The following is a 22,393-nucleotide window of genomic DNA, read 5'->3' on the forward strand; positions in this document are numbered from 1 at the left end:
AGGTTGGCAACCCTAATCGGAGGGGTCCTATCAAATCAAGTTGCAATGGCAGCACTGTTAATAGTCTGGTTTTAAGGAAAATAACTAGTTGTTGAGATAGTATATCTCGATGTTAAAGCAGTTCGAGGTCTTCAGTGCCCCTCTATTTCTGGCTTTCCATTGTGCTTGAGATATTTATGACTTCCCCTCTGATTATTCGAAGGTTTATATCTCCCTGACCTGACACAGTAGCACCGTTTTGCATAGACAACAAATTGCAGGCTGGTGGTACAGAAAATTAAATTATAAACCGTGCTGTGGGACTAATAGAGCCAAATGTTCCTGAAGAGCACAGCTTGACTACATGAGCATCGCCGCTCAAGTTACAAAGATTTCATTACGGTACTTGTTCTGAGTTTTGTACCAGGCTAACTTAGCTGACCTTGGGCTCCATTAATTTCTTTGTAAGAGGCTGCGCCGCACAATTTTCTATAATGGTCTGCTCAGGAGTCTTTTAAAATGTTTTAAAAGACAGTTCTTGTAATAAGGTCAGGCACGATTCTCAGCTGGCCCTTTAAATCAACAAAAATAGATTACATTCGTCAAGAGGCTCTGGAAGCGAGGTAAAATGCTTCACTATTAGAAGAAGAAAAAAGAAAGGAGGAAGAAGAGTTGGTTTTCATATGCCGATTTTCTCTACCTTTTACGGAGAATCAAACCGGCTTACAACCTCCTTCCCTTCCCCTCCCCACAACAGACACCCTGTGAGGTAGGTGGGTAGGGTTGCCAACCTCCTGGTACTGAATGTGAATACCAATTTACACTACAATTTCTGTACGTCTATATGTAGTTTTATTTTTTACAAATAACAATAGGTTGTTAATGTTAGCGGCAATATATAAACATGTTTGAGCTAATACAAAGTATGTTTTTACAAAATGTTAAACAGGAACACAGTTTAGAATACATCAGGTAAAGATATAACACAAGGGCAAAGGTCTTAAACTCTTTGTTCAGTATGCATATAGCTAATGAGCTGAAGCCTTCACTTGATGATTCCCCCATCTGCTATTCCCAGTAGATTCCAACTGGACAAGAATACATTAAAAAGGCTTCAGCTTGGGGTTGGAGCTAGGGTTGCCAGGTCCCTCTTGCCTTTGGCGAGAGGGTTTTGGAGCGGAGTCTGAGGAGGGTGGTCCCTATCATTCACCCGAGCAGCATCATTATGAATTGCCACATGCATAGGGTTGCCAGGTCCCTCTTTGCCACTGGTGGGAGGTTTTTGGGGCGGAGCCTGAAGAGGGTGCGGTTTCAGGAGGGGAGGGACTTCAATGCCATAAGAGTCCAATGGCCAAAGCTGCCATTTTCTCCAGGTGAACTGATGTCTACTGGCTGGAGATCAGTGGTAATAGCAGGAGATCTCCAGCCACCACCTGGAGGTTCACAATCCTACGCATGCACACATCCTAGGGAAGGGTTTGGGGAGAGACCACAGCAGGGTATAATGCCATACATAGGGTTGCCATCCTCCAGGTGGTGGCTGGAGATCTCCTGCTATTACAGTTGATCTCCAGGTGATAGAGATCTGTTCCCCTGTAGAAAATGGCTGCTTTGGCAATTGGACTCTATGGCGTTGAAGTCTCTCCCCTCTCTAAACCTCGCAATCCTCAGACTCGACACCCCAAATCTCCAAGTATTTCCCAACTTGGTGCTGGCAACCCTTGCCATATGGCCACCTTCCGAAGCAGCCACTGTCTTCAAGGGAACTGATCTATGTTGTCTGGAGATCAGTTGCAATTCCAGGAGATCTCCAGGCCCCACCTGGCTGTTGGCAACCCTCCACATGGCCCCATCCTCATGCCACTTGATTGATCGCCCCCTCCCCATCGCCATCGGTCAAAAATAGGGACAAAACAGTAACAGTGCCTGATCTCCTTGGAGGAGGGCAGGATAAAGACAGAGGTGCGTATTTCCACCCGCACACCTTGAATTAGGAACAAAAAGCATCAACATAGATCAATGGAGCCTGGGCCATAGAGATAAGCCAAGCCTAGTCTGACCCACAGCAGCCACTTCTGGTGAGAAGAAGAGTTGGTTTTTATTTGCTGACTTCCTCTACCACTTAAGGGAGACTCAAACTGGCTTACAATCACCTTCCCTCCCCCTCCCCACCACAGACACCCTGTGAGCCAGGTGAGGCTGAGAGAGCGCTAAGAGAGCTGTGACTAGCCCAAGGTCACCCAGCTGGCTTCATGTGTAAGGAGTGGGGAAACAAAGCCAGTTCACCAGATTAGCCTCCGCAGCTCATGTGGAGGAGCGGGGAATCAAACCCGGTTCTCCAGATCGGAGTCCACCGCTCCAAACCACCGCTCTTCACCGCCACGCCACTTGCAAGCCTTTGTGAGCCGCCCCCCGCTCCTTGCAATCTCTGTGGTAAAACAAAAACAAACCCCAGAATTATTGTGAGTGTAGTCTTGTGTTTTGTCTGTGAGGTCTATGCCTCTTCGGGGGCGCCCACAAGGAGAAGATTATTTGTGGTATGCAGACTCTTCAGCATACCACACCTAATCCCATCACGCCTGCTATTCACATTTACATACTGTTAACATTTACATGCTAATGCTTGTCTGAGTTCACTCTCCTCTACTTAAAGACAGATGGATTCACATTCTAGCTGTATCTGAAGAAGTGAGCTGTGGCTCAAGAAAGCTCATACCCTACCAGAAAATATATTTTTGTTAGTCTTTAAGGTGCTACTGGACTCTTGCCCTGTCCTAGAGATGGATAGTGACCGTCTGTCCTCCATAAGGGACGCAGAGCCTCCTACCATGGAGATGGTGCGGGATAGAGCGGCTGCCTTTCTTTACCCGTAGGCCATTGATGCATGGGAGGTTTTGCCTTGGATTTGCCACTCTTTAGATGCACTTTTCCCCCATCCATATTCTCCAAACTCAACAATAAGCCCCCATGCAGAGTTTTGAGAATTCAGATGGGGAAAATGTGCATCTAGAGAGCAACAAATCCAAGGCAAAATCTTCCGCGCCTAAGTGTCCCTGGTTGCACTTACGTATGGTGTGTAAAAGCGTGTGTTCAGGCCGTTTATGCATGGGGGTTTTTGCCTCGGATTTGGCACTCTTTAGATGCACCTTTCCCCCCATCCAAATCCTCAAAACTCAACAATAAGCCCCCATGCAGTTTTGCGAATTGGGATGGGGAAAATGTGCATCTAGAGAGCGGCCAAACCTCCCGTGCGTAAACGGCCCCTGTAAAACCCAGCTGCAAAGTGGATCGAAAGTGCATTATCTGGCATGTGTGAAAGTGCCCAAAATCTGAATGATAAAACTTGCATCTGAGTTGAGATGTGAAAGATTGGGGGGCAGAGGGGAGGGGGGAATAGAAAAAACTTTTCTGTTTCCAGGTTGTTGTTGTTGTTTTCTGATGCAAAGGCTGCAGACTGACAAAACCCTGGAAAAACACCTCCTATAAATTATGTTCTCTTTTTGGAATGCGCTATTAATATATGTGCTATTTAATATATTAAGTGCTGTTAAAGCCGACGGCCGGAGAGATCCGCAGCGTTCCATCGCGGCCGCCCCTCCCCCACAGAGCTTCCTACCATAGAGATGGATCGGGACAGAGCGACGGCCTTCCCGCGCCTTCCCATCCGCCGCCGCGGCTGGCGTCACTCCAGCCTGTCCCCCCCCAGCTCTCCCAGGCGCCCGCGGCCCGACTTCCGGTGTCGGCTACTTCCGGCGTCGTCACTTCCGTCACCGGCGGCGCGCGTGTGCCCAGCGTCTCGGCGGTCGGCGTGGCTGAGGCGAGCGGCGCTTCTCCCCCCCCCCTCGCGGCCTTGTCCCGTCTTCAGGCGCCGGCCTTTCCTACCTTCCTCCCGCCATGGCGATGAGGCAGACCCCGCTGGCCTGCTCCGGCCACACGCGGCCTGTGGTGGACCTGGCCTTCAGCGGCATCACCCCCTACGGCTACTTCCTCATCAGCGCCTGCAAGGGTGAGGCCAGGGTGGCCGTTGCATGTCCGTGGGGTGTGTGTGTGTATGTGTATGGGGGGTGAATATATATGGCTTTTCTCACCCTCAGGCAGAGGTTCCCAAACTGTGCTCCAAGGAGCACCTGGTGCTCCATAAAATATCTCCTAGTGCTCCATGGAGAAATTGGAAAGAAAAATGCTACTGCGGAAGGCTTTCACGGTCAGAGTTCATCGGTTCTCGTGGGTTATCCGGGCTGTGTGACCGTGGTCTTGGTATTTTCTTTCCTGACGTTTCGCCAGCAGCTGTGGCCGGCATCTTCAGAGAAGTCACACCGAAGGAGAGACGCTGTCCTTCGGTGTGACTCCTCTGAAGATGCCGGCCACAGCTGCTGGTGAAACGTCAGGAAAGAAAATACCAAGACCACGGTCACACAGCCCGGATAGCCTACGAGAACCGATGAACTCTGACCGTGAAAGCCTTCGGCAGTAGTGCTGCAGTGATCTTGTTTGTGGGCTTGCTAGAGGCACCTGGTTGGCCACTGTGTTGAACAGACTGCTGGACTTGATGGATCTTAGTCTGATTCAACATGGCTTTTCTTACAGGTCTGTTTTTAAAATGTCACAAGATTATTTTATTAACATGGTTACTCCTTTGTTATCTAAATGCTTCAGTCCTAAATGTTCTTATTAGACAGTGAGAAGACCCTTGTAAGTTTGTCCTATCTCTGATCCAGCTTCCAGTTTCTTAACCGGATTCCCTTAGAAGGCCTTCAAGGGCAGATACAAAGACTCTTCCTGTTCTTGCCTTCCTACTGCTGGTGATCAGAGGAATGCAACCTCTGCCCACTGAGGTTCCCTTTAATTTTTTGGGGTAATGGGTGGGCTATCTAATCTGCTTTTAAAGCCACCAAGTATAGTGACTGTTGCTATGTCTTATGGTAGTGAAATCTATTGGGTATGCATTTAATATTTCTCTTTCACTGTTATATTAGATGTAATCATATCAGACTGTGTATTAATAGCTTTCTTTCAATACAGACCAGTATTTATTGTAATGGTCGTTAGTATGAACCATGTTAAAAGTGCATACAGCATAAATACTGTAGTAACTGGTTCTGGAAAATGACCACTATATGAGCTACAAGACATTACGTGCGGTGAAAAATCATTAATTTTGTTTCCAGAGAGTGTGAGCCACCTCCCTTATGTTTTGCCTAGTAATTACCAGCCCATGGTTCTTAAAAATTCTGGACACTTGATCGTGATCTAGTACTAACTTAAAATTTCAGAGGTCTTAACACATACCGAACTGCTGGCTCGTGGCCCTTGTTTCCAAGTAAGTGATTTGCACAGTGCCTTGTACACGCATAAACACAGCCAAAACAGATCCATTAATTTTACAATTATGGCTCCCTGTTTTACTAGCAGGTAGAAGCTGTAGTGCCAAAGGGTCATTAGCAGAATAACCAAAGGTTTTGGACATCCTCTTGGTACAAGGGTGCTCTTTAGTTGCAAGTCAATATGTTTTATTAGTTATGCCACCCAGTTAGATAATGCATAACTTAAATGGGAAAACTGTTTCAACCAGGCTATAAGTCAGACTGTTTCTTGGTGATATAAATTGCTGATTCGTTTTGATTTGAAATCAACCCATCGTTGTTGTGAGACAAGAATTTAGCATCTTCTGAGCCCTGTGGGAGTAGCTAGTCACAAAAGATGCACCCTTCTGCATTGGATAAATTACACTGGAGTTGACTACACTCTCTAGTTTTGTGGTTGCAGTCATTCACATAGCCTTAAAAAAAAAAAACACCTTTGTGAGTATAATCTGGAAGGGCAGGAAAATAGCCAACGTTGCTTTTTTTTTTTTTGCTGGTTAGTAATTAATGGTGCACCCTCAGGTGGTGGCATCTCGGAGAATATCTGGCTGTTGGTTAACAGCATATCCAATTGCAGTTAAATAGTATGCTTACATAACAAATGCACAGAAGATCAAAGTGTGGGACTTCACCTTAAAGATCCTGTAATAATAATAATTTTAAAAATTGCTCAGTTGCCCCCAGTCACTAAGAGAGATTGAAAGTGTGCTTAAGGACCCAAGTAATTTAGACACTGGAAGATCTGAGAGTGTATCTCCAGTGCAGTGAATAGCTAAATCGTCACAGGGACTCTGCTTAGGTTAAGGAGTGCAGTGCCAAAAGAGAAGGATTTTTAACTCCCTTTTCACGCCTTTCCTGAATTCCTTGAAATGGCTGTTTGCCCTGTTGTATAGGCTCATCTGTGACCCCTTTGCACTTCCTATGTAGTTAGATTATTTCACTATTTTATGGAATAGTCTACCAGAGGGGATGAGGAGGGCACCTTTTCCAGAAGTACAGCTATATCAAAGAGCATCGTAAGAACATAAGAAGAGCCCAGCTGGATCAGACCAGGGATCCGTCTAGTCCAGCATCCTATCTCACACAGTGGCCAACTAGTCCCTCTGGAGGACACAGAGGCTGAGCCTTCCCCTAATGTTGCCTGCTGGCGCTGGTATTCAGAGGTTTACTGCCTCTGAATTTGGAGGTTCTATTTAGTCACTGTGGCTAGTAGCCAGTAAGAATATCTGAATAGACTTTATCATGGGGTGGGTGTGGCTGGTTGGTTGATAGCTTCTGTTGGCTGCTTGTGTTGGTGAACAGGCTTTGCTCACTGCCTTTTAGTCCTGTGTCTTTAGGATTTTGATTTTTGTAATTTTTTTGTGACAAAAAAAAAGATAGCAAATCTTCTCTAACTAGCTGCGATGTGAGGTTTTCTTCTGATTAGGGTATACATCCCACTCCTGCTTTTGCCAGCAGGTGATGCCTCAATGAAATAAACGAGTGAAGCTGCTGCCGCCTATACAGCGGCGTTCGTTGATTTGTTGAATTTATACCTGGTGTTCATACTACCGATTTACTAAGTACTATCTTAGCATAATTCTTCCTGAAACCACTTCTTAAGCCTTCAATCTGAGCATGTTTTTGGGTGGCAAATGGGTGTCAAAAGAAGTGCCAATCCCTGGAAAGAGGGCTCTTGGTTTACTTCTTTCACCTGCAAACAAATGATAAAATACGCCGCTGCAGGAATTATCAGGTGTTCATATGTCCATAAAGAAACACAGTGACCCAAAAGTAGCTTATATTGGGTCTTGGCCCCAGCATCTTAGAATTACCAGTTCATGTGCTGGGGTTTCTAACCTCAAGATGACCTGCTGGACCTTGATGTGTTAGGGCTGGTTTACGCAGATACCTTGCATCAGCCTGCGATATCCTTTGTCATGGGCTGAGATGAAGGCCCTGTGTCTTCACTGATCGTTTGGTTCTTGTGCAGATGGGAAGCCCATGCTCCGCCAAGGAGACACAGGAGACTGGATTGGGACATTTCTCGGACATAAAGGTGCTGTCTGGGGCGCCACTTTGAATCAGGACGCCACCAAAGCAGCTACAGCAGCTGCCGATTTCACAGCGTAAGTGAACCTTCTGTACAGGCATACCTTGTTTTATCGTGCTTTGTTATATTGTACCTCGCAGCTATTGCATTTTCAAGCACGTCTGTCAGCGCCATTTTTCCAAAGAGCATGTGCTCACTTTGTGTCTCTGTGTCACGTTTTGGTAATTCTCGCAATATTTCAAACCGTTGTTATTACAGTACATTTTTAAGACATAATGGTATTGCACAATTTATAGACTACAGTATAGTGTAAACGTAACTTTTATAAGCAATGGGAAACCAAAAAATTCTTGTGACTCGCTTTACTGCAATATTCGCTTTATTGTGGTTGCCTGGAACCAAACCCGCAGTATCTCCAAGAAACGCTTATAGTTGGCACATGAGCCTTCCACCTACTGTTCCTTGTGCTGACTCCTTGAATACACCTAGATGTTGGCCTTTTTTGGTCTCTCGGATTCTTCAGAACTGAAGGGAAACTCTGCCGCTGCATGAAAGAGTGCTGCTGGTTATCCTGGTCACTGCTTAAAGTAGGACGTTGCTAGCTCCAGGTTCTTCCGTGTTCTAAATAAAATGTTCTTGTGTTTCAGCAAAGTGTGGGATGGCGTCTCAGGAGATGAGCTGCTCACTTTGGCTCACAAGCATATTGTCAAATCAGTAGACTTCACTCAGGTAAGACACAAATCTCTTTATTTCCAGGCTTGAGAGCCTGCCCTTGTGCTTGGCTAGAGCTTCGTATGAACAACTTCCAGCCCACCGGTCTAGAGAGCCGGCGTGATGTGGGGGGTTAGGAGCGGCGAACGCTAATCTGGAGAACTGGTTTAGATTCCTCGCTCTTCCACATGAAGTCTGCTGGGTGACCTTGGGGCAGCCACGGTTCTCTCAGAACTCTCTCAGCCCCACCTACCTCACGAGGTGACCGTTGTGGGGAGAGGAAGGGATTGTGATTGTAATCCACCTTGAGACTCCTTAAGGTAGAGGAAAGCGGGGTATAAAAACCAACTCTTTTGTGGTGATAAAAAAACCGCTGGCTTTTCTGAAAACAAAAAATAGGATTATAAAGTAGTATGGTGACTTTAATAGAACTTGATCTTGTATCCCTAATGGATGAATCTGATTGTGTTCATTTTGTGTTCTAGGACAGCAATTACCTGTTGACAGGGGGACAAGACAAGCTGTTGCGTATCTATGACTTAAACCAGCCTGAGGCAGGTGAGTTTTACCGTTCCTTTAATGGTTGGAGCTGGTACTCATAAATAAATAAAGATATAGATATATATAGTATTCATTCAGTGTAGCAGCCTGAATAGCCCAAACTTATCCCAAGCTTGTCAGAGCTTGGATGCTAAGCAAGGTCAGCTGTGGTGAGGACTTGGATGGGTGGCCAATCATCCAACTGGGGTTGCTGTGCAGAGGGAGGCAGTGGAAAGGGCTCTTTGCTCATCTCTTGCCTTGAAAACCGTAATTCGGCTGTGACTTAATTATTGTCTATTTAAATGCTTATTCCACCAGTCCTCCAAAGAGCTCATGATTCCTGCCACTGCCATTTTATTTTATCCACACAACAACCCTGCCAGGAAGGTCAGGCTAAGTAACTGACCTAAGATTATCCAGTTAAATTCATAGCTTTGAACTAATTTCATCCTTAATGATTTAATGGACTCCTGAATTTTGGCGGGACTAAATTCAGTAGAATAGACTGTGCCTTTTAGTCAGGCTACACATTCATAGAAGCGAGCTCGCACTTACAATCTGAGGATAATTGTGAGGTGCTTATTTTATTGCAGCTGCGATCATAGAATCATAGAGTTGGAAGGGACCACCAGGGTCATCTAGTCCAACCCCCTGCACAATGCAGGAAATTCAGTTACCTCCCCCCCGTACCCACAGATGGCAACAGAAACCCTCCAGGATCCCTGGTCAGTCTGGCATGGAGGAAAATTGCTTCCTGACCTCAAAGTGGCCAGGAAGCAAGTCACCAAAAGTCTGTTCGCCAAAGGTTATGCTTGGCGGCCAGTTTCAGAAGGTAGCCACGTTGCTCTGCAATAGAAGAGGAAGAGTCGAGTCCAGATTTTGGGGATATAAGCTTTCGAGAGTCAAAGCTCTCAAAAGCTTATACCCCAAAAATCTTGTTGATCTCTAAGGTGCTACTGGACTCGAGTCTAGCTTGGCAGCCAGTGCGTTGTACTGGTTAAAGCATCAGATTTTGACGCTTGAATTCTAATCCCAATTTAGCTACGAAGCTCACTGGCCTAGGGATAGCCTAGCTTACCCCCACAAAGTTGTTGCAAGGATAGAATGAAGTAAGAGACCATGTTTGCCACACTGAACTCCTTGGAACAAAGGTGGGATAAAAAAAAGTCTAATAATAAGTGTGTGTGTGTTAAGTGCTGTCAAGTCGCTTCCGGCTCATGGCGACCCTATGAATGAAAGTCCTCCAAAATGTCCTATCTTTGACAGTCTTGCTCAGATCTTGCAAATTGAGGGCTGTGGCTTCCTTTATTGAGTCAGTCCATCTCTTGTTGGGTCTTCCTCTTTCCCTGCTGCCTTCAACTTTTCATAGCATGACTGTCTTTTCCAGTGGCAGTAGGGATGAACAAATCTCAGTGAGGCGTTAGCACCATGGCATAGAAAACGTTGAAAGTTGCAATAGAACTCTCAAACATGAATGTTTGCGTTGGAATAAAGGTAGATTATTTTAGTAACTTTTTTTGCCATTCTACTTAGGGTTAGTGATTACAGATCACGTTTAAGGAAAAAATCATGGTGAACCGTGGAGGAGAATAGTAAAAGTATTTGGTCTGATTTTCAGATCCTGAAATGGTGAGCGGCCACACATCTGGTATTAAGAAGGCTCTGTGGAGCAGTGATGACAGACAGATCCTTTCAGCCGATGATAAAACTGTCAGGTAAGAATCATGGGCTTTCTTAGAATGTGTCCACCCCAGGTAACCTAGCACTGTTTAGATCAGAACTGGGCTATGGCACAGTGACAGATTGTCTGCTTGGCATGCAGATGGTCCTAGCTTCAGTCCCTGGTATCTCAAGTTAAGGATCAGGTCGTAGATGAATAAAAGTCCTCTGTCTGAGTCCCTGCCAGGCTGAGAAGACAATATTGACCATAATGAACCAGGACAAGAACATTGTTTCAAGTACTCTTCTGAGAAGGACGTTCAGGGATATTCACTCACAAGGCTGCATGAGACCCCAGCACCTGACTTTTTCACCAACGGGGGGGGGGAAGATCTCCAGTGGTTCAGGTGTCATGTTTAGCTTGGGTTTGGTGTCCTGTGAGTGGGCCTGCAGACTCATGTGTCCCTCCCTCCGCTCACGGCCTCCCATGCTTTCTGCTTATCGTCAAACCATAGTTCGCCATTTTGCCCAAATCTGCAAACTGTGGCTGGTTGACAGTTCACCATTCAGACCAGAATTGTGAACCGTGGTTACATCATGCTTTCCAAATTCTGGCTTGGAGGGTAACCGGAAGCCATAGTTTACGAGTTTAGATGAAGCAGCCAACAATTATTTGCCCCATCAAAGAAGGGCAGGAGAGCGTGAGGGATGGGATGGGGGTTGCATAAATGCCTGAGCCTCTTTCCCACAATGCCACACTGTGGCTCGGTGTAGAACCTTAATGGGATTTTTGTTCTTGCTGTGTACCAGATGGAAACATGCTCTTTAAGAGTATTGTTTAGATTTTCATGCTGCCCTTTACAAGAAGCTTACTGAGCAATACTAAGGGTGTGTGTGTCAAGACTGAGCCCCCTCCAAGACTCAGAACTTGTTTGTAGAGTAACCAAGCCCGAGTCAGTAAACTCAAACCACAGCCTTTTCAAAAAGCTGAAAAAAAGCTTCATTAAGAAGAATTCAAAGATATTGATTAAAACATAGGTTACAGTTCAAAGGCACATTGGCTTAAAATAATAAACTCTTAGCTAATCAGAAATACTAACTGTTAACTTAGCAATCGTTCTAACTCACAGCTTAAGCTGGTTCAGGTCTCAGCATAACATGCTGGGTACAAAGCATTGCAGAGTCTATGGGTTGCAATGAGGTGCTGAAGAATTGGTGTCATTGGCAATATTTCAAACTTTTTTCATTGTTATTACAGTACTTTCTTTTAGGCTTAATGCTGTTGCACACTTAATAGACTATGGTATAGCTTAATATAACTTTTATATGCACCGGGAAACCAAAAACAATTCGTGTGGCTCGCTTTATTCTAGTGGTCTGGAACCGAACCTGCAATATCTCTGAGGTATGCTTGTACCTCCGTTTTAAACCAAAGATAACATTTGGTAGTACTGGTGTGATGTTGGGACATTTACTGACATCCTGTGCGGATACTGTCTGTTACACTTCTGCCATTCCAAATGGATTTGGTTGCGCGGGGGAAGTTTTTGCCATCTCCCTCATTTTCCAGTGCATCTGCACTGTAGCAACTGAAACACAACTCCCTGTTCATCCACCGAACTTAATAAAGGTTATGATATTATTCCCCCTTAGGCCAAAAGGGTCTATATGTCTATCCCACAGTGAGTATTAGGGGGTGTCTAAGGAAAAGAGAGTATCCTGTCTGCAGACGACTGGATGGATGCAATCACCAAAGGCATGTAATACTTCAACAACACTATGTAATCATATGAACACATGAAGCTGCCTTATACTGATTCAGATCCTTGGTCTATTGAAGTCAATATTGTCTATTCAGACCGGCAGCGGCTCTCCAGGGTCTCAGGCAGAGGTCCTTCACATCACCTACTTGCCTGGTCCCTTTAACGAGATGCCGGGGATTGAACCTGGGACCTTCTGCATGCCGAGCAGATGCTCTGCCACTGAGCCACGGCTCTGCCCAAATGCAACATACATATCTGGCTGAGGAGAAATTTGGAAGAACCAAGGCAGGAGCGTTCCTTCTGAAGCAATGTGACCATGGTCCTAAACGTTAAGCATTGGAAGGAAGATGACGGCCAAGTATGGAGAAGCCGTTGACAAAGAGCACTATGGCTGATTCCGCTTTGAGCAGCAGGTTGGACTAGATGACCTGTATGTCCCGTTCCAACTGTGATTCTACGATTTCTATGATTCTGTGATTTATCGTCACCTTCTGATAACTTTGTCCATGTCTTTCCATCATCACAGGCTCTGGGACCGAAGCACCTTGACAGAAGTGAAGGCCGTCAACGTGGCCATGTCCGTGAGCAGCATGGAGTACGTCCCAGAAGGGGAGATACTAGTGATCACCTATGGAAGGACGATCGCCTTTCACAGTGCAGAAACGTAAGGGTTTTTTAAAGCCTGGTTTTCAACGAACCCCTCAGCTGGCCTGACTTGGCTTAGCCTAGGCTGCTGAGAAGAGGCTCTTTGTGCCGCCACATTAGATCGTGCTTGTCCTTTCAGGTTTTGCTTCTGCTTTGTCACAAAGGAAAGATATACATTAACTGTAAAATATGTTTGCCGCTGTAATTGCCACTGCGGATAGTTGTTTGCGGTACAAACTGAACAAATCACTTCAGGCGCTTTGGTACGCGATAAAGATTTGCAGAAACATTTGGCTTTGCTTCCCTGCAGAAAGTTTACTAGGGGAATGTAGGTAAAATTACTCTGAATGGAACTCTACCTTTTTGTGTGTGTATGTTCTTTTCTCCATCACTCCTTTTTTGTGTTTGTTTCGTTCTGTAGAATTCAGTTTGTGGAACTTGTCCAACGTTTTTTTTTTCTTTTTCCGTCTCCCCAGACTGGAGCAGATTAAATCATTCGAGGCGTCCGCAACAATCAATTCTGCCTCGCTTCACCCTGAAAAAGAATGTCTGGTTGCAGGGGGCGAAGACTTCAAACTTTATAAGTACGATTACAATTCTGGCGAAGAGCTTGGTACGTAACAAGATGTTGGCGAGAGATCCTTAGAGCATGCTTTGACTTGTCTGCATTTCAGCTAAACTGAGTACCTAAGTTTTTTTAGTCCTGATGTTTGCCTTAAAAGTGTCTTGGAACTGACACAGTGAAGAAAACATCATTTTCTAATCCGTCATCATAAAGGGAAGTATTAAAACCTAGCCTTGTTTAGGTATTCCTGTGTGGCCTTAATAACTACAGCAATGCTAATACTCCCTAGGCTGCTTCTATTTATGGACTCTGTCACTGTGGTTCTTTGCTTGCAGGCAAGCAAGACAAGTGAGTGCTTGGAGTGAAGCTTAGGGATGCATCCCCACTGGCTTGCTAGTGGCTGTTTGTCTGGTGATGTTTAAGAGAATGTAGAGAAGTAGATGACCAGGACTAATGCCAGCTGGTTGCGTATGCTAGACAGTTTTCACACTGCACAGTCTGAAAAGTTTCAGTACCTTTGGCTGTTTCAAGAAACCCTGCCTGCTTCCAGTGGCAAGCTGTTCCCCAGGCAGTCAAGGATCTCTTGTCACCCTGTGACAAGTAGCTTGCTGTAACAGAGATGGGGCTTAACTGCTGTAGTTCTGCCATCCGGGCAAGCCACCCGGAGGTTGAACATAGTAACATGAGAAGAGCCTTGCCGGATCAGACCAGTGGTCCAGCATCTTGTTTCACACAATGGCCAACCAGTTAATCTGAAGGGCCAACAACAGGACATAGAGATTATGGCCTTGCTCTGATGTTGCTTCCTGGGACTGATATTCAGAGGTTTACTGCCTCTGAATGTGGAGGTGCCCTTTAGTCACTGTGGCTGGTAACCACTGAAGGATCAGCAGTTGTCACCTCAAGCAAACAACAAGGTATTGGCTTTTTGCCTTCTAAAATCATAAAGTTAGCTTATTCATGATTCTTTTATGTAGATGCGTGTTTATACATTGGTATACTTGGCCAGTCACGTTTCTTGCCTGTAATTTCACGAATGTATTACAATCTCCCTGCAGAATCATACAAGGGGCACTTTGGGCCCATTCACTGCGTCAGATTTAGCCCAGATGGAGAGCTATACGCTAGTGGCTCTGAGGATGGAACGCTAAGACTGTGGCAGACGACAGTAGGCAAAACATATGGTCTCTGGAAATGTGTGATTCCTGGTAAGAACAAATATGTGTTTGATGGAACTGAACTGCATTCGAACATATTTTTTTAAACTTTAAATAAGATCAGTTTATTGTCTGTAAATTGCACTTTAAAATGTTATCTCTAGTTTGGTACTTGGTAACTTGGTGCTGTGTTTAAAGTGTGCACCCATACGATGTCGCTTAATTGTATCGGTTAAGGCCTAATTCTCACCAAGGTAAGAGACCTATGTCTGGGATGTACAGGCCACGGGTGGGGAGGTCTCATGTGACATGGGCAGCATTCATCCCCCTCCTTCAAAAAACTTCCCTGCTAGAAAACTAGCATATCAGGGAGAAGCCAAGCTTAGAACCCTTCTTTCTGACATAGAAACATAGAGCTAGAAGGGAGGGACCGTGGCTCAGTGGCAGAGCATCTGCTTGGCATGCAGAAGGTCCCAGGTTCAATTTCCGGCATCTCCAGTTAAAGGGACTAAGCAGGTAGGTGATGTGAAAGACCTCAGCCTGAGACCCTGGAGAGCCGCTGCCGGTCTGAGTAGACAATACTGACTTTGATGGACCAAGGGTCTGATTCATTATAAGGCAGCTTCATGTGTAGAAGGGACCTCAAGGGTTGTTGAGTCCAACCCCCTGCACAATACCATAAATGCACAACTACCTGCCCCCCCTCCAGGATCCCTGGCCAATCTGGCCCAGAGGAAAATTTCTTCCTTGCCCCAGAATGGCAAACTGCATCACCCTGGGCATGTAAGAAAGGGCCACAAGAGCCGAGCACTGACTCATCCCTTTCTGCCCTCCTTCTCATTATCTGCCTAAGTTCACAGAATCAGCCTTGCTGTCAGATGGCCACCTAGCCTCTGCTTAAAAACCTCCAAAGGAGAGCCCACCACCTCCGAAGAAAGCCTTTTCCGCTAAGGAACCACTCGAACGGTCAGGAAGTTGTTTTGTTCCAAGATGCATTAAGTCATATGAGCCTTTAACCTGCAGTCTGAAAGGTAGCCCTGGCAAGAACGTCTCATCTTGGGAGTAGACATTCTTCTTTGCTTCATGGCTATTGGGGATCTTTTCTTCTTGCTGCCATAAACTTGAACCTTGTAATAACTAAGAGGCGATGGGATACTCCGCGTTTTGCTTAAATTGTACTGGGGTGGGGCAATTAGAAGAACCCCCACCCACTGCAGGGAGGTAGGTTATGTCATTGGTAAAGTATGTAAAGGCAGCGGTGGAAAACCGCCCAGCAGGGCACTGAGGAGTTTTTCCTCGAGGTTCACAGTGATGTTTTTAAAGTATTTTATATTAAAGCACGGCTCTTCTTTGTCTGTAGAAGAAGAAGGGGGAGAGCTGGTGAAACCAAAGGTCAGCCTTCCAGGAACCGCTGAAGAAGAACTAGGTAAGGAGCTGCTCCACCTCGGTTTGACCAGCAGAGGGAGCTGAGCCCAAAGATCCACTCTGAAACGCCCAGTACCTGTGCCGGGGTTGTGGGATCCGTACCCTGCGCCGCAGCTGTAGCTTTGTGGCCCTTGCAGAAGCACGTCTGAAGTTCAAGGCCTTCGGCAGAGACCATTCTGGGGTGGGGGGGGGGAGAGAAGAGGTGACAGACAAGCCACTGGCTATTCCTGGGAGAGCCGCCTAGGGATGAGGCCACAGTAGTTCTGTTTCCTTACCATTAAAGAGATGACTTCCCTTGTGCTGGGTGCTGTTTCCCTTTAAACAGAGGTTTGCATTGCTTTATAGCCAAGAACAGGATCGGGGTGCACTTAAAAGAACCATAGAAAAGAGCAAAGAGTCCAGTAACGCCTTAAAGGCTAACAAAATTTCCGGCAGGGTATGAGCTTTCGAGAGTCGCAGCTCACTTCTTCAGAACCATGTCATTTAACTCTTCAACGCAGGCGCTGTAAAAAAAAAAGTGTAACATTTCATTTAGTTGAATGCTTGAATGATGTTGACCCAAGTCGTCTTTCTAACTCAGCGTTTCTCAGCCTTTTTATCCTCGTGGAACCCTTGAAATAATAATCATGTCTCAGGGAACCCCTACATATTATTACCTATGATTTACATATAATTAGCCTATTCATCACGATTCCTTGCGGAACCCAAGGGTTCTGGGGAACCCTGGTTGAGGAACGCTGTTCTGACTCGATCCCTCTGTCCAAGGTAGCCATTTGAGCATTTCCTCCCTCTTCCTTGGCTTGCAGAAGATCTCGGCTCTGAAAATTCAGATACCATCTACAGCACGACCCCCGAAGTGAAGGCTTGAGCTTCGTGGCCGCCAACTGCAACACACGGACATTTTGAGACAAAAAAAAATAAAAGAAAGCAGCGGCATGCAGCGGCCTTTCCGGGGGCACACTGAACCTGAGGCGGAGATGGGCAGTCATTGACGAGAATGCGTTGGAGCTGGTTGCCTTTAAAGAAGGCGGGGCGGGTCAAAAGGCGGCGGGCCTTGCCCTCTTCCAGCAGCCGCTGCCTTTTGCCTTTTCTGACTGGGACACTGTGGCAGAGATCCAGGTCCTCCAGCTTCAGTTATAACTCATTGTAGCGTTTATAACCGAGGAGAAATGTAACTGCTTCTAGTAGGGGGTGTGCTCTGAAACAGGGAAGAGTCGGCAGAAGATGGGGGGGGGGGTTATGTAGTTTTAAAAACAACCGATTCGGGGTTTTGTTGTGGGTTTCGTTTGTTGTCCGTTGCTTTTGTTTCCAACAGTCTAAATAAAATGCCTCTTGTCGCAGCCGGAGGACCCTAAGGGGGCTTATCTAAGGACGAAGTTAAGCCATCTGTTTCCAAACAATGCAGTGTGGTGTGTTCGAGCTGTCATTCAAAGGGGGGGGGAGGGTGGCCCGTGGTTGCGCACAGTAGGTGGTTGCATGCCCTGCTGTCTGAGGCTTGTTAATTTTTCTCCTACTTTTCTTTCAGTAAACTTTTCTATTTGGAAGTCTCTCTAAAAATAACAGGTGGGAAGATGCATGTATTGTAACTGCCATGATTAAACGTAATACTCTGTTGCGGACGTGGTTTGTGTGACTTCCGGAGGTGTGTGGAAATGCAGTTGATGAAGGGGGAGGGTATCTGAAGAGGAGCTGTCGGACCCTTCCAACACCAGCATCAGTGTCACGTCGTTCATACAGGAATCACAAATAATCTAACTTTATGCGACACCTCCCAGCCCGCTTTTCAGAGATGTCCGTTTCTACCCGACAAGGTGTAGCCCTGTGGAGAAAAGCCGCACTTGTCGGCAGTTCAGCTTGGTGCTAAAACTACACGAGCAGGTTAGGAATTTGGGTTTTAAAAAAATTGTTAGGCCTTTCTGGAGCTGCTGTTCTTGCAGCAGGCATCAATCAGACCTGCACTCCCCTTCTCCCCTGAAGGTTGACTTGGAATGAGACACACATCACTTCAAACTGTCTTAGACTCATTGTTCATTGCAGAGTTGGGAGCAGAGGGTGGGTGGATGTGGAATTCTGGAAGGGGTTTTTCTTAATGAGTAGAAACATCCCTTGAGAGCCAGCGTGGTATAGTGGTTAAGAGCGGAGGTTTGGAGCGGTGGAGTCTGATCTGGAGAACCAGGTTTGATTCCCCACTCCTTCACGTGAGCGGCGGAGGCTAATCTGGTGAACTGGTTTGGTTTCCCCACTCCCCATGAAGCCAGCTGGGTGACCTTGGGCTAGTCACAGCTCTCTTAGAGCTCTCTCAGCCCCACCTACTTCACAGGGTGTCTGTTGTGAGGAGAAGGGAAGGTGATTGTAAGCCGATTTGATTCTTTAAGTGGTAGAGAAAGTTGGCATATAAAAACCAACTCTTCTTCTGGTATCATGTGGGCATTCAGCAGTCTTTCATCAAGCATGGAATCCTCTGGGCTGGATCCCATGGATCTATTCCACTAGCTGAAGAGCCTTTTGCATCAGGGGAAGTGGCCTTTCACTGGATGGAAATCTCTACAAGCAGAGTGGATCTGTGGAATCCAACACTTACAAGGGATGTGTGTGCGCGCGTGTGTGTGGTAAGGATTCCTGCATAGTCTACCCAGGTAGACAGAATGTTCGTTGGCAAATAAGACCATACACTCTGAAATGGCCAGACATCCCATTTCATCTGTTGCATTTCAGGAGGCACAGGGTATTGAAGACAGTCAAATGGCCAGATTGGGGGGAGAGCCAGCAAGGTGTAGTGGTTAAGAGCGGCAGACTCTAATCTGGAGAACCAGGTTTCATTCCCCACTCCACATGAGCTGCGGTCTCTAATCTGGTGAACTGGATTTGTTTCCCCACTCCTGCACATGCAGCATGCTGGGTGACCTTGAGCTAGTCACAGTTCTCTCTGAACTCTCAGTCTCACCTACCTCACAAGTTGTCTGTTGTGGGGAGAGGAAGGGAAGAAGATTGTAAGCTGGTTTGATTCTCTTTTAAAAAGGTAGAGAAAGTTGGCATATAAACTCTTAAGGTTGGCGGACTCTAATCGTGAACTGGGTTGGTTTCCCCACTCCTACACATGAAGCATGTTGGGTGACTGGGCTAGTCACAGTTCTCTAAACTCCCTGAGCCCCACCTACCTCACAAAGTGCCTGTTGTGGGGAGAGGAAGGGAAGGTGATTGTAAGCTGATTTGAGACTCCTTAAAGGTAGAGAAAGGTAGAGAAAACCAAGTCGTCGTCGTCTTCAAGGGGTGGTGGTGGTGACTGACCCAATTGAATCCTTAATAGCTTAAAGGCACCTGGTTGGCCACTGTGTGAACAGACTGTTGGACTTGATGGACCTTGGTCTGATCCAGCATGGCCTTTCTTATGTTCTTAGAGCAGGAGGCATGCATTTCCCCCAAATGCTGCCATGCAACACAGAGTAGGGGGTAAAAAATATATATCCTCCACACTACTAATCTAGTCCCAAAATGCATCATTATAGGACAACTGTGCAGGAGCCTGGTGGCTGAAATGCAGGGCTCGGTGAACAGGAAGCTATTCCTCATGAGCACAGGAAGCTGTCTTATACTGAATCAGAACCTCGGTCCATCAAAGTCAGTATTGTTTACTCAGACCGGAAGCTGCTCTCCAGAGTCTGGGGCAGGGGTCTTTCACATCACCTTACCTGCCTAGTCCCATTATCTGGAGAAGCCAGGGATTGAACCTGGGACCTTCTGCACACCAAGCAGATACTCCCTCACCGAGCCACAGCCCCTCCCTAATGTCGGAATCCAGCAAACTAGCAGCACAGTATGTAGGGTTGCCAACCTCCAGGTAGTTACACAAAGTCTATGTGTTAGACTTTGTGTAACTACTTTTTATACACAGAAGTGTCAATTTTCGTCACAACCTCCAGGTAGTAGCTGGAGATCTGATCTCCAGCGAAGAAGGACCTGGCAACCCTAACAGTATACCTTTTGGACTGCCCATTTACTAGCACACTACACTTACGGTTGCCAGGTCCCTCTTCACCACCAGCGGGAGGTTTTTGGGGTGGAGCCTAAGGAGGGTGGGGTTTGGGGAGAGGAGGGACTTCAATGCCCTAGAGTCCAATTGCGAAAGCGGCCATTTCCTCCAGGTGAACTGACCTCTATCGGGCGGAGATCAGCTGCAATAGCAGGAGATCTCCAGCTAGTACCTGGAGGTTAGCACGGGTAAAAGGTACACAAATGCACAGAGCCAGTTAGCAAAATGCAAATATTAATAGGTGCTAGAAAAGAGAGACAAACAGTGTGAAGCAAATATTCCTAACAACTGTGACTAAACAATTTACAATATATACATGGAATTAGTAATTTTACAGGCAAAAAAGTCCTCTTCTTAAATATTTCAAAGATGATCCGTTCCAATGGCATAAGTTATTCTCAGGTATAAACCCAACAGGTATAGATCAAAAGATGGGGGACGGCCGTTTCACCTTGGTTTCTTCAGCCCCACATTATCTCATCCATACTATTGTAATTCAAAGCCTAGCAAAGTCCATAAAGGTTCAATATTAAGCCATTTGGGAACTTGTGGACATTTCTGTGGCTTAATATTGAACCTTTATGGACTTTGCTAGGCTTTGAATTACCATTGTATGGATGAGATAATGTGGGGCTGAAGAAACCAAGGTGAAACGGCCGTCCCCCATCTTTTGATCTATAAATTTTGGATCTATACCTGTTGGATTTATACCTGAGAATAACTTATGCCATTGGAACGGATCATCTTTGAAATATTTAAGAAGAGGACTTTTTTGCCTGTAAAATTACTAATTCCATGTATATATTGTAAATTGTTTAGTCACAGTTGTTAGGAATATTTGCTTCACACTGTTTGTCTCTCTTTTCTAGCACCTATTAATATTTGCATTTTGCTACCTGGCTCTGTGCATTTGTGTACCTTTTACCCGTGCTAATTTCCAAACCCCCCAGGTATAGGCACGGAGGTACCTTTGTTTTGTTTTTGCTTAGTACCTGGAGGCTGGCAACCTTAACTACACTTAGGGGATAATTCACAGTGGGTAGCCGCGTTAGTCTGTCTGCAGTAGTAGAAAAGGGCCAGAGTCCAGTAGCACCTTAAAGACTAACAAAAATATTTTCTGGCAGGGTGTGAGCTTTCGTGAGCCACAGCTCGCTTCTTCAGATACAGGTAGAATGGGAATCCATCTGTTCACAAAGTTGATGGATTTCCATTCTGTACGGCTAAATGTGGAGTGGTCCATGAAAATAATTCACAGTGGGTAGCCGCGTTAGTCTGTCTGCAGTAGTAGAAAAGGGCAAGAGTCCAGTAGCACCTTAAAGACTAACAAAAATATTTCCTGGCAGGGTGTGAGCTTTCGTGAGCCACAGCTCACTTCTTCAGATACAGATATCTGAAGAAGTGAGCTGTGGCTCACGAAAACTCATACCCTGCCAGAAAATATTGTTGTTAGTCTTTAAGGTGCTACTGGACTCTTGCCCTTTTCTACACTTAGGGGAGGGGCCGTGGCTCAGCGGTGGAGCCTCTGCTTGGCATGCAGAAGGTCCCAGGTTCAATCTCCGGATAAAGGGACTAGGCAGGTAGGTGATGCCTGAGACCCTGGAGAGCCGCTGCCGGTCTGAGTAGACAACACTGACTTGGATGGACCAAGGGCCTGATTCATTTTTTTTTTTAACTTTTATTAAATTTTTAAACAAGAAGAAAAACACCAATACAAACAACAACAAATACAAAAGAAAAAAAGTATCACAATATAGAGAACTACATAATAAGAATGATATATCTATGAAAAGGTTAAAAAAAAAGATTCTTTTTATCTATAAAAAGTTTAAAAAGTTTCTTTTTAAAACCTTTTTATAGATATATCATTCTTATGTAGTTCTCTATATATTGTTATACTTTTTTTCTTTTGTATTTGTTGTTGTTTGTATTGGGTTTCCACCCCCCCCCAAAAGATTCAAAATACAATCATTACATCCTTATCACAATCACCTTACCCATTTTGTCCCCACCTCCCTCCACCACCGTGCTGAACTTCCGGAGAAGCGTCTCTAAACAAGTTTATTAATATATTCTCGAAGGCTTCCACGGTCCGAGTTCCTTGGTTCTTGCAGGTTATCCGGGCTGTGCAACCGTGGTCTTGGAATTTTATTAATAGATTTGTTTTAATAGATTTATTTTAACAGATTTATTTTATTAATAGATTATTTCAACCACAAGGGCCTGATTCAGTCGAAGGCAGCTTCGTCCCAAGTCTGCCTTTTGTTGCAGCGAGCCGCGCAGTCTCGCCGCCGGGTCTCGCGTCCGCCTGCTCGCCTCCCCTTACTCTCGAGCAAACCGGCCCGGGATCGCCGCGTTTGCAAGGTTTGCAAGGCGGCTCCCGGCCTTTTGCAAACAGCGCGCCGGATCCTGCAAGCCGTGGGGAGGCAGGAAGGGGAGGAGGCAGCAGCAGCAGCCGCCCCAGGAAGCGCTGGGGCCGGTTCCCCACCGAGGAGCGAGGAGAGGGGGGCTCTGGCCTCCGGGGGCA

General features: G+C 46.0%; 1 protein-coding gene across 1 annotated transcript; it reads left to right on the forward strand.

Moving 5' to 3' along the window:
• The first annotated feature begins 3,873 nt into the window (after positions 1-3,873).
• On the forward strand, positions 3,874-16,742 carry STRAP (serine/threonine kinase receptor associated protein). The gene is made up of 10 exons (XM_056846908.1): positions 3,874-3,985; positions 7,315-7,450; positions 8,022-8,103; positions 8,571-8,643; positions 10,244-10,340; positions 12,574-12,711; positions 13,169-13,305; positions 14,316-14,465; positions 15,775-15,840; positions 16,646-16,742. Exons 1-10 carry the CDS (start codon positions 3,874-3,876, stop codon positions 16,705-16,707), a joined length of 1,053 nt encoding a protein of 350 aa, XP_056702886.1. The 3' UTR covers positions 16,708-16,742.
• Positions 16,743-22,393: the final 5,651 nt, after the last annotated feature.

The sequence above is a fragment of the Euleptes europaea genome, chromosome 3 (assembly GCF_029931775.1).
Source record: "Euleptes europaea isolate rEulEur1 chromosome 3, rEulEur1.hap1, whole genome shotgun sequence".
NCBI lineage: Eukaryota > Metazoa > Chordata > Lepidosauria > Squamata > Sphaerodactylidae > Euleptes > Euleptes europaea.

What these genes read in the sequence shown, in the direction of transcription:
- STRAP (XM_056846908.1), top strand. Translation starts at nt 3,874, where the DNA reads ATGGCGATGAGGCAGACCCCGCTGGCCTGCTCCGGCCACACGCGGCCT. An exon ending in CAATTCTGGCGAAGAGCTTG is followed by an intron (nt 13,306 to 14,315) that starts GTACGTAACAAG and finishes ATCTCCCTGCAG; the next exon opens with AATCATACAAGGGGCACTTT. An exon ending in CTGGAAATGTGTGATTCCTG is followed by an intron (nt 14,466 to 15,774) that starts GTAAGAACAAAT and finishes CTTTGTCTGTAG; the next exon opens with AAGAAGAAGGGGGAGAGCTG.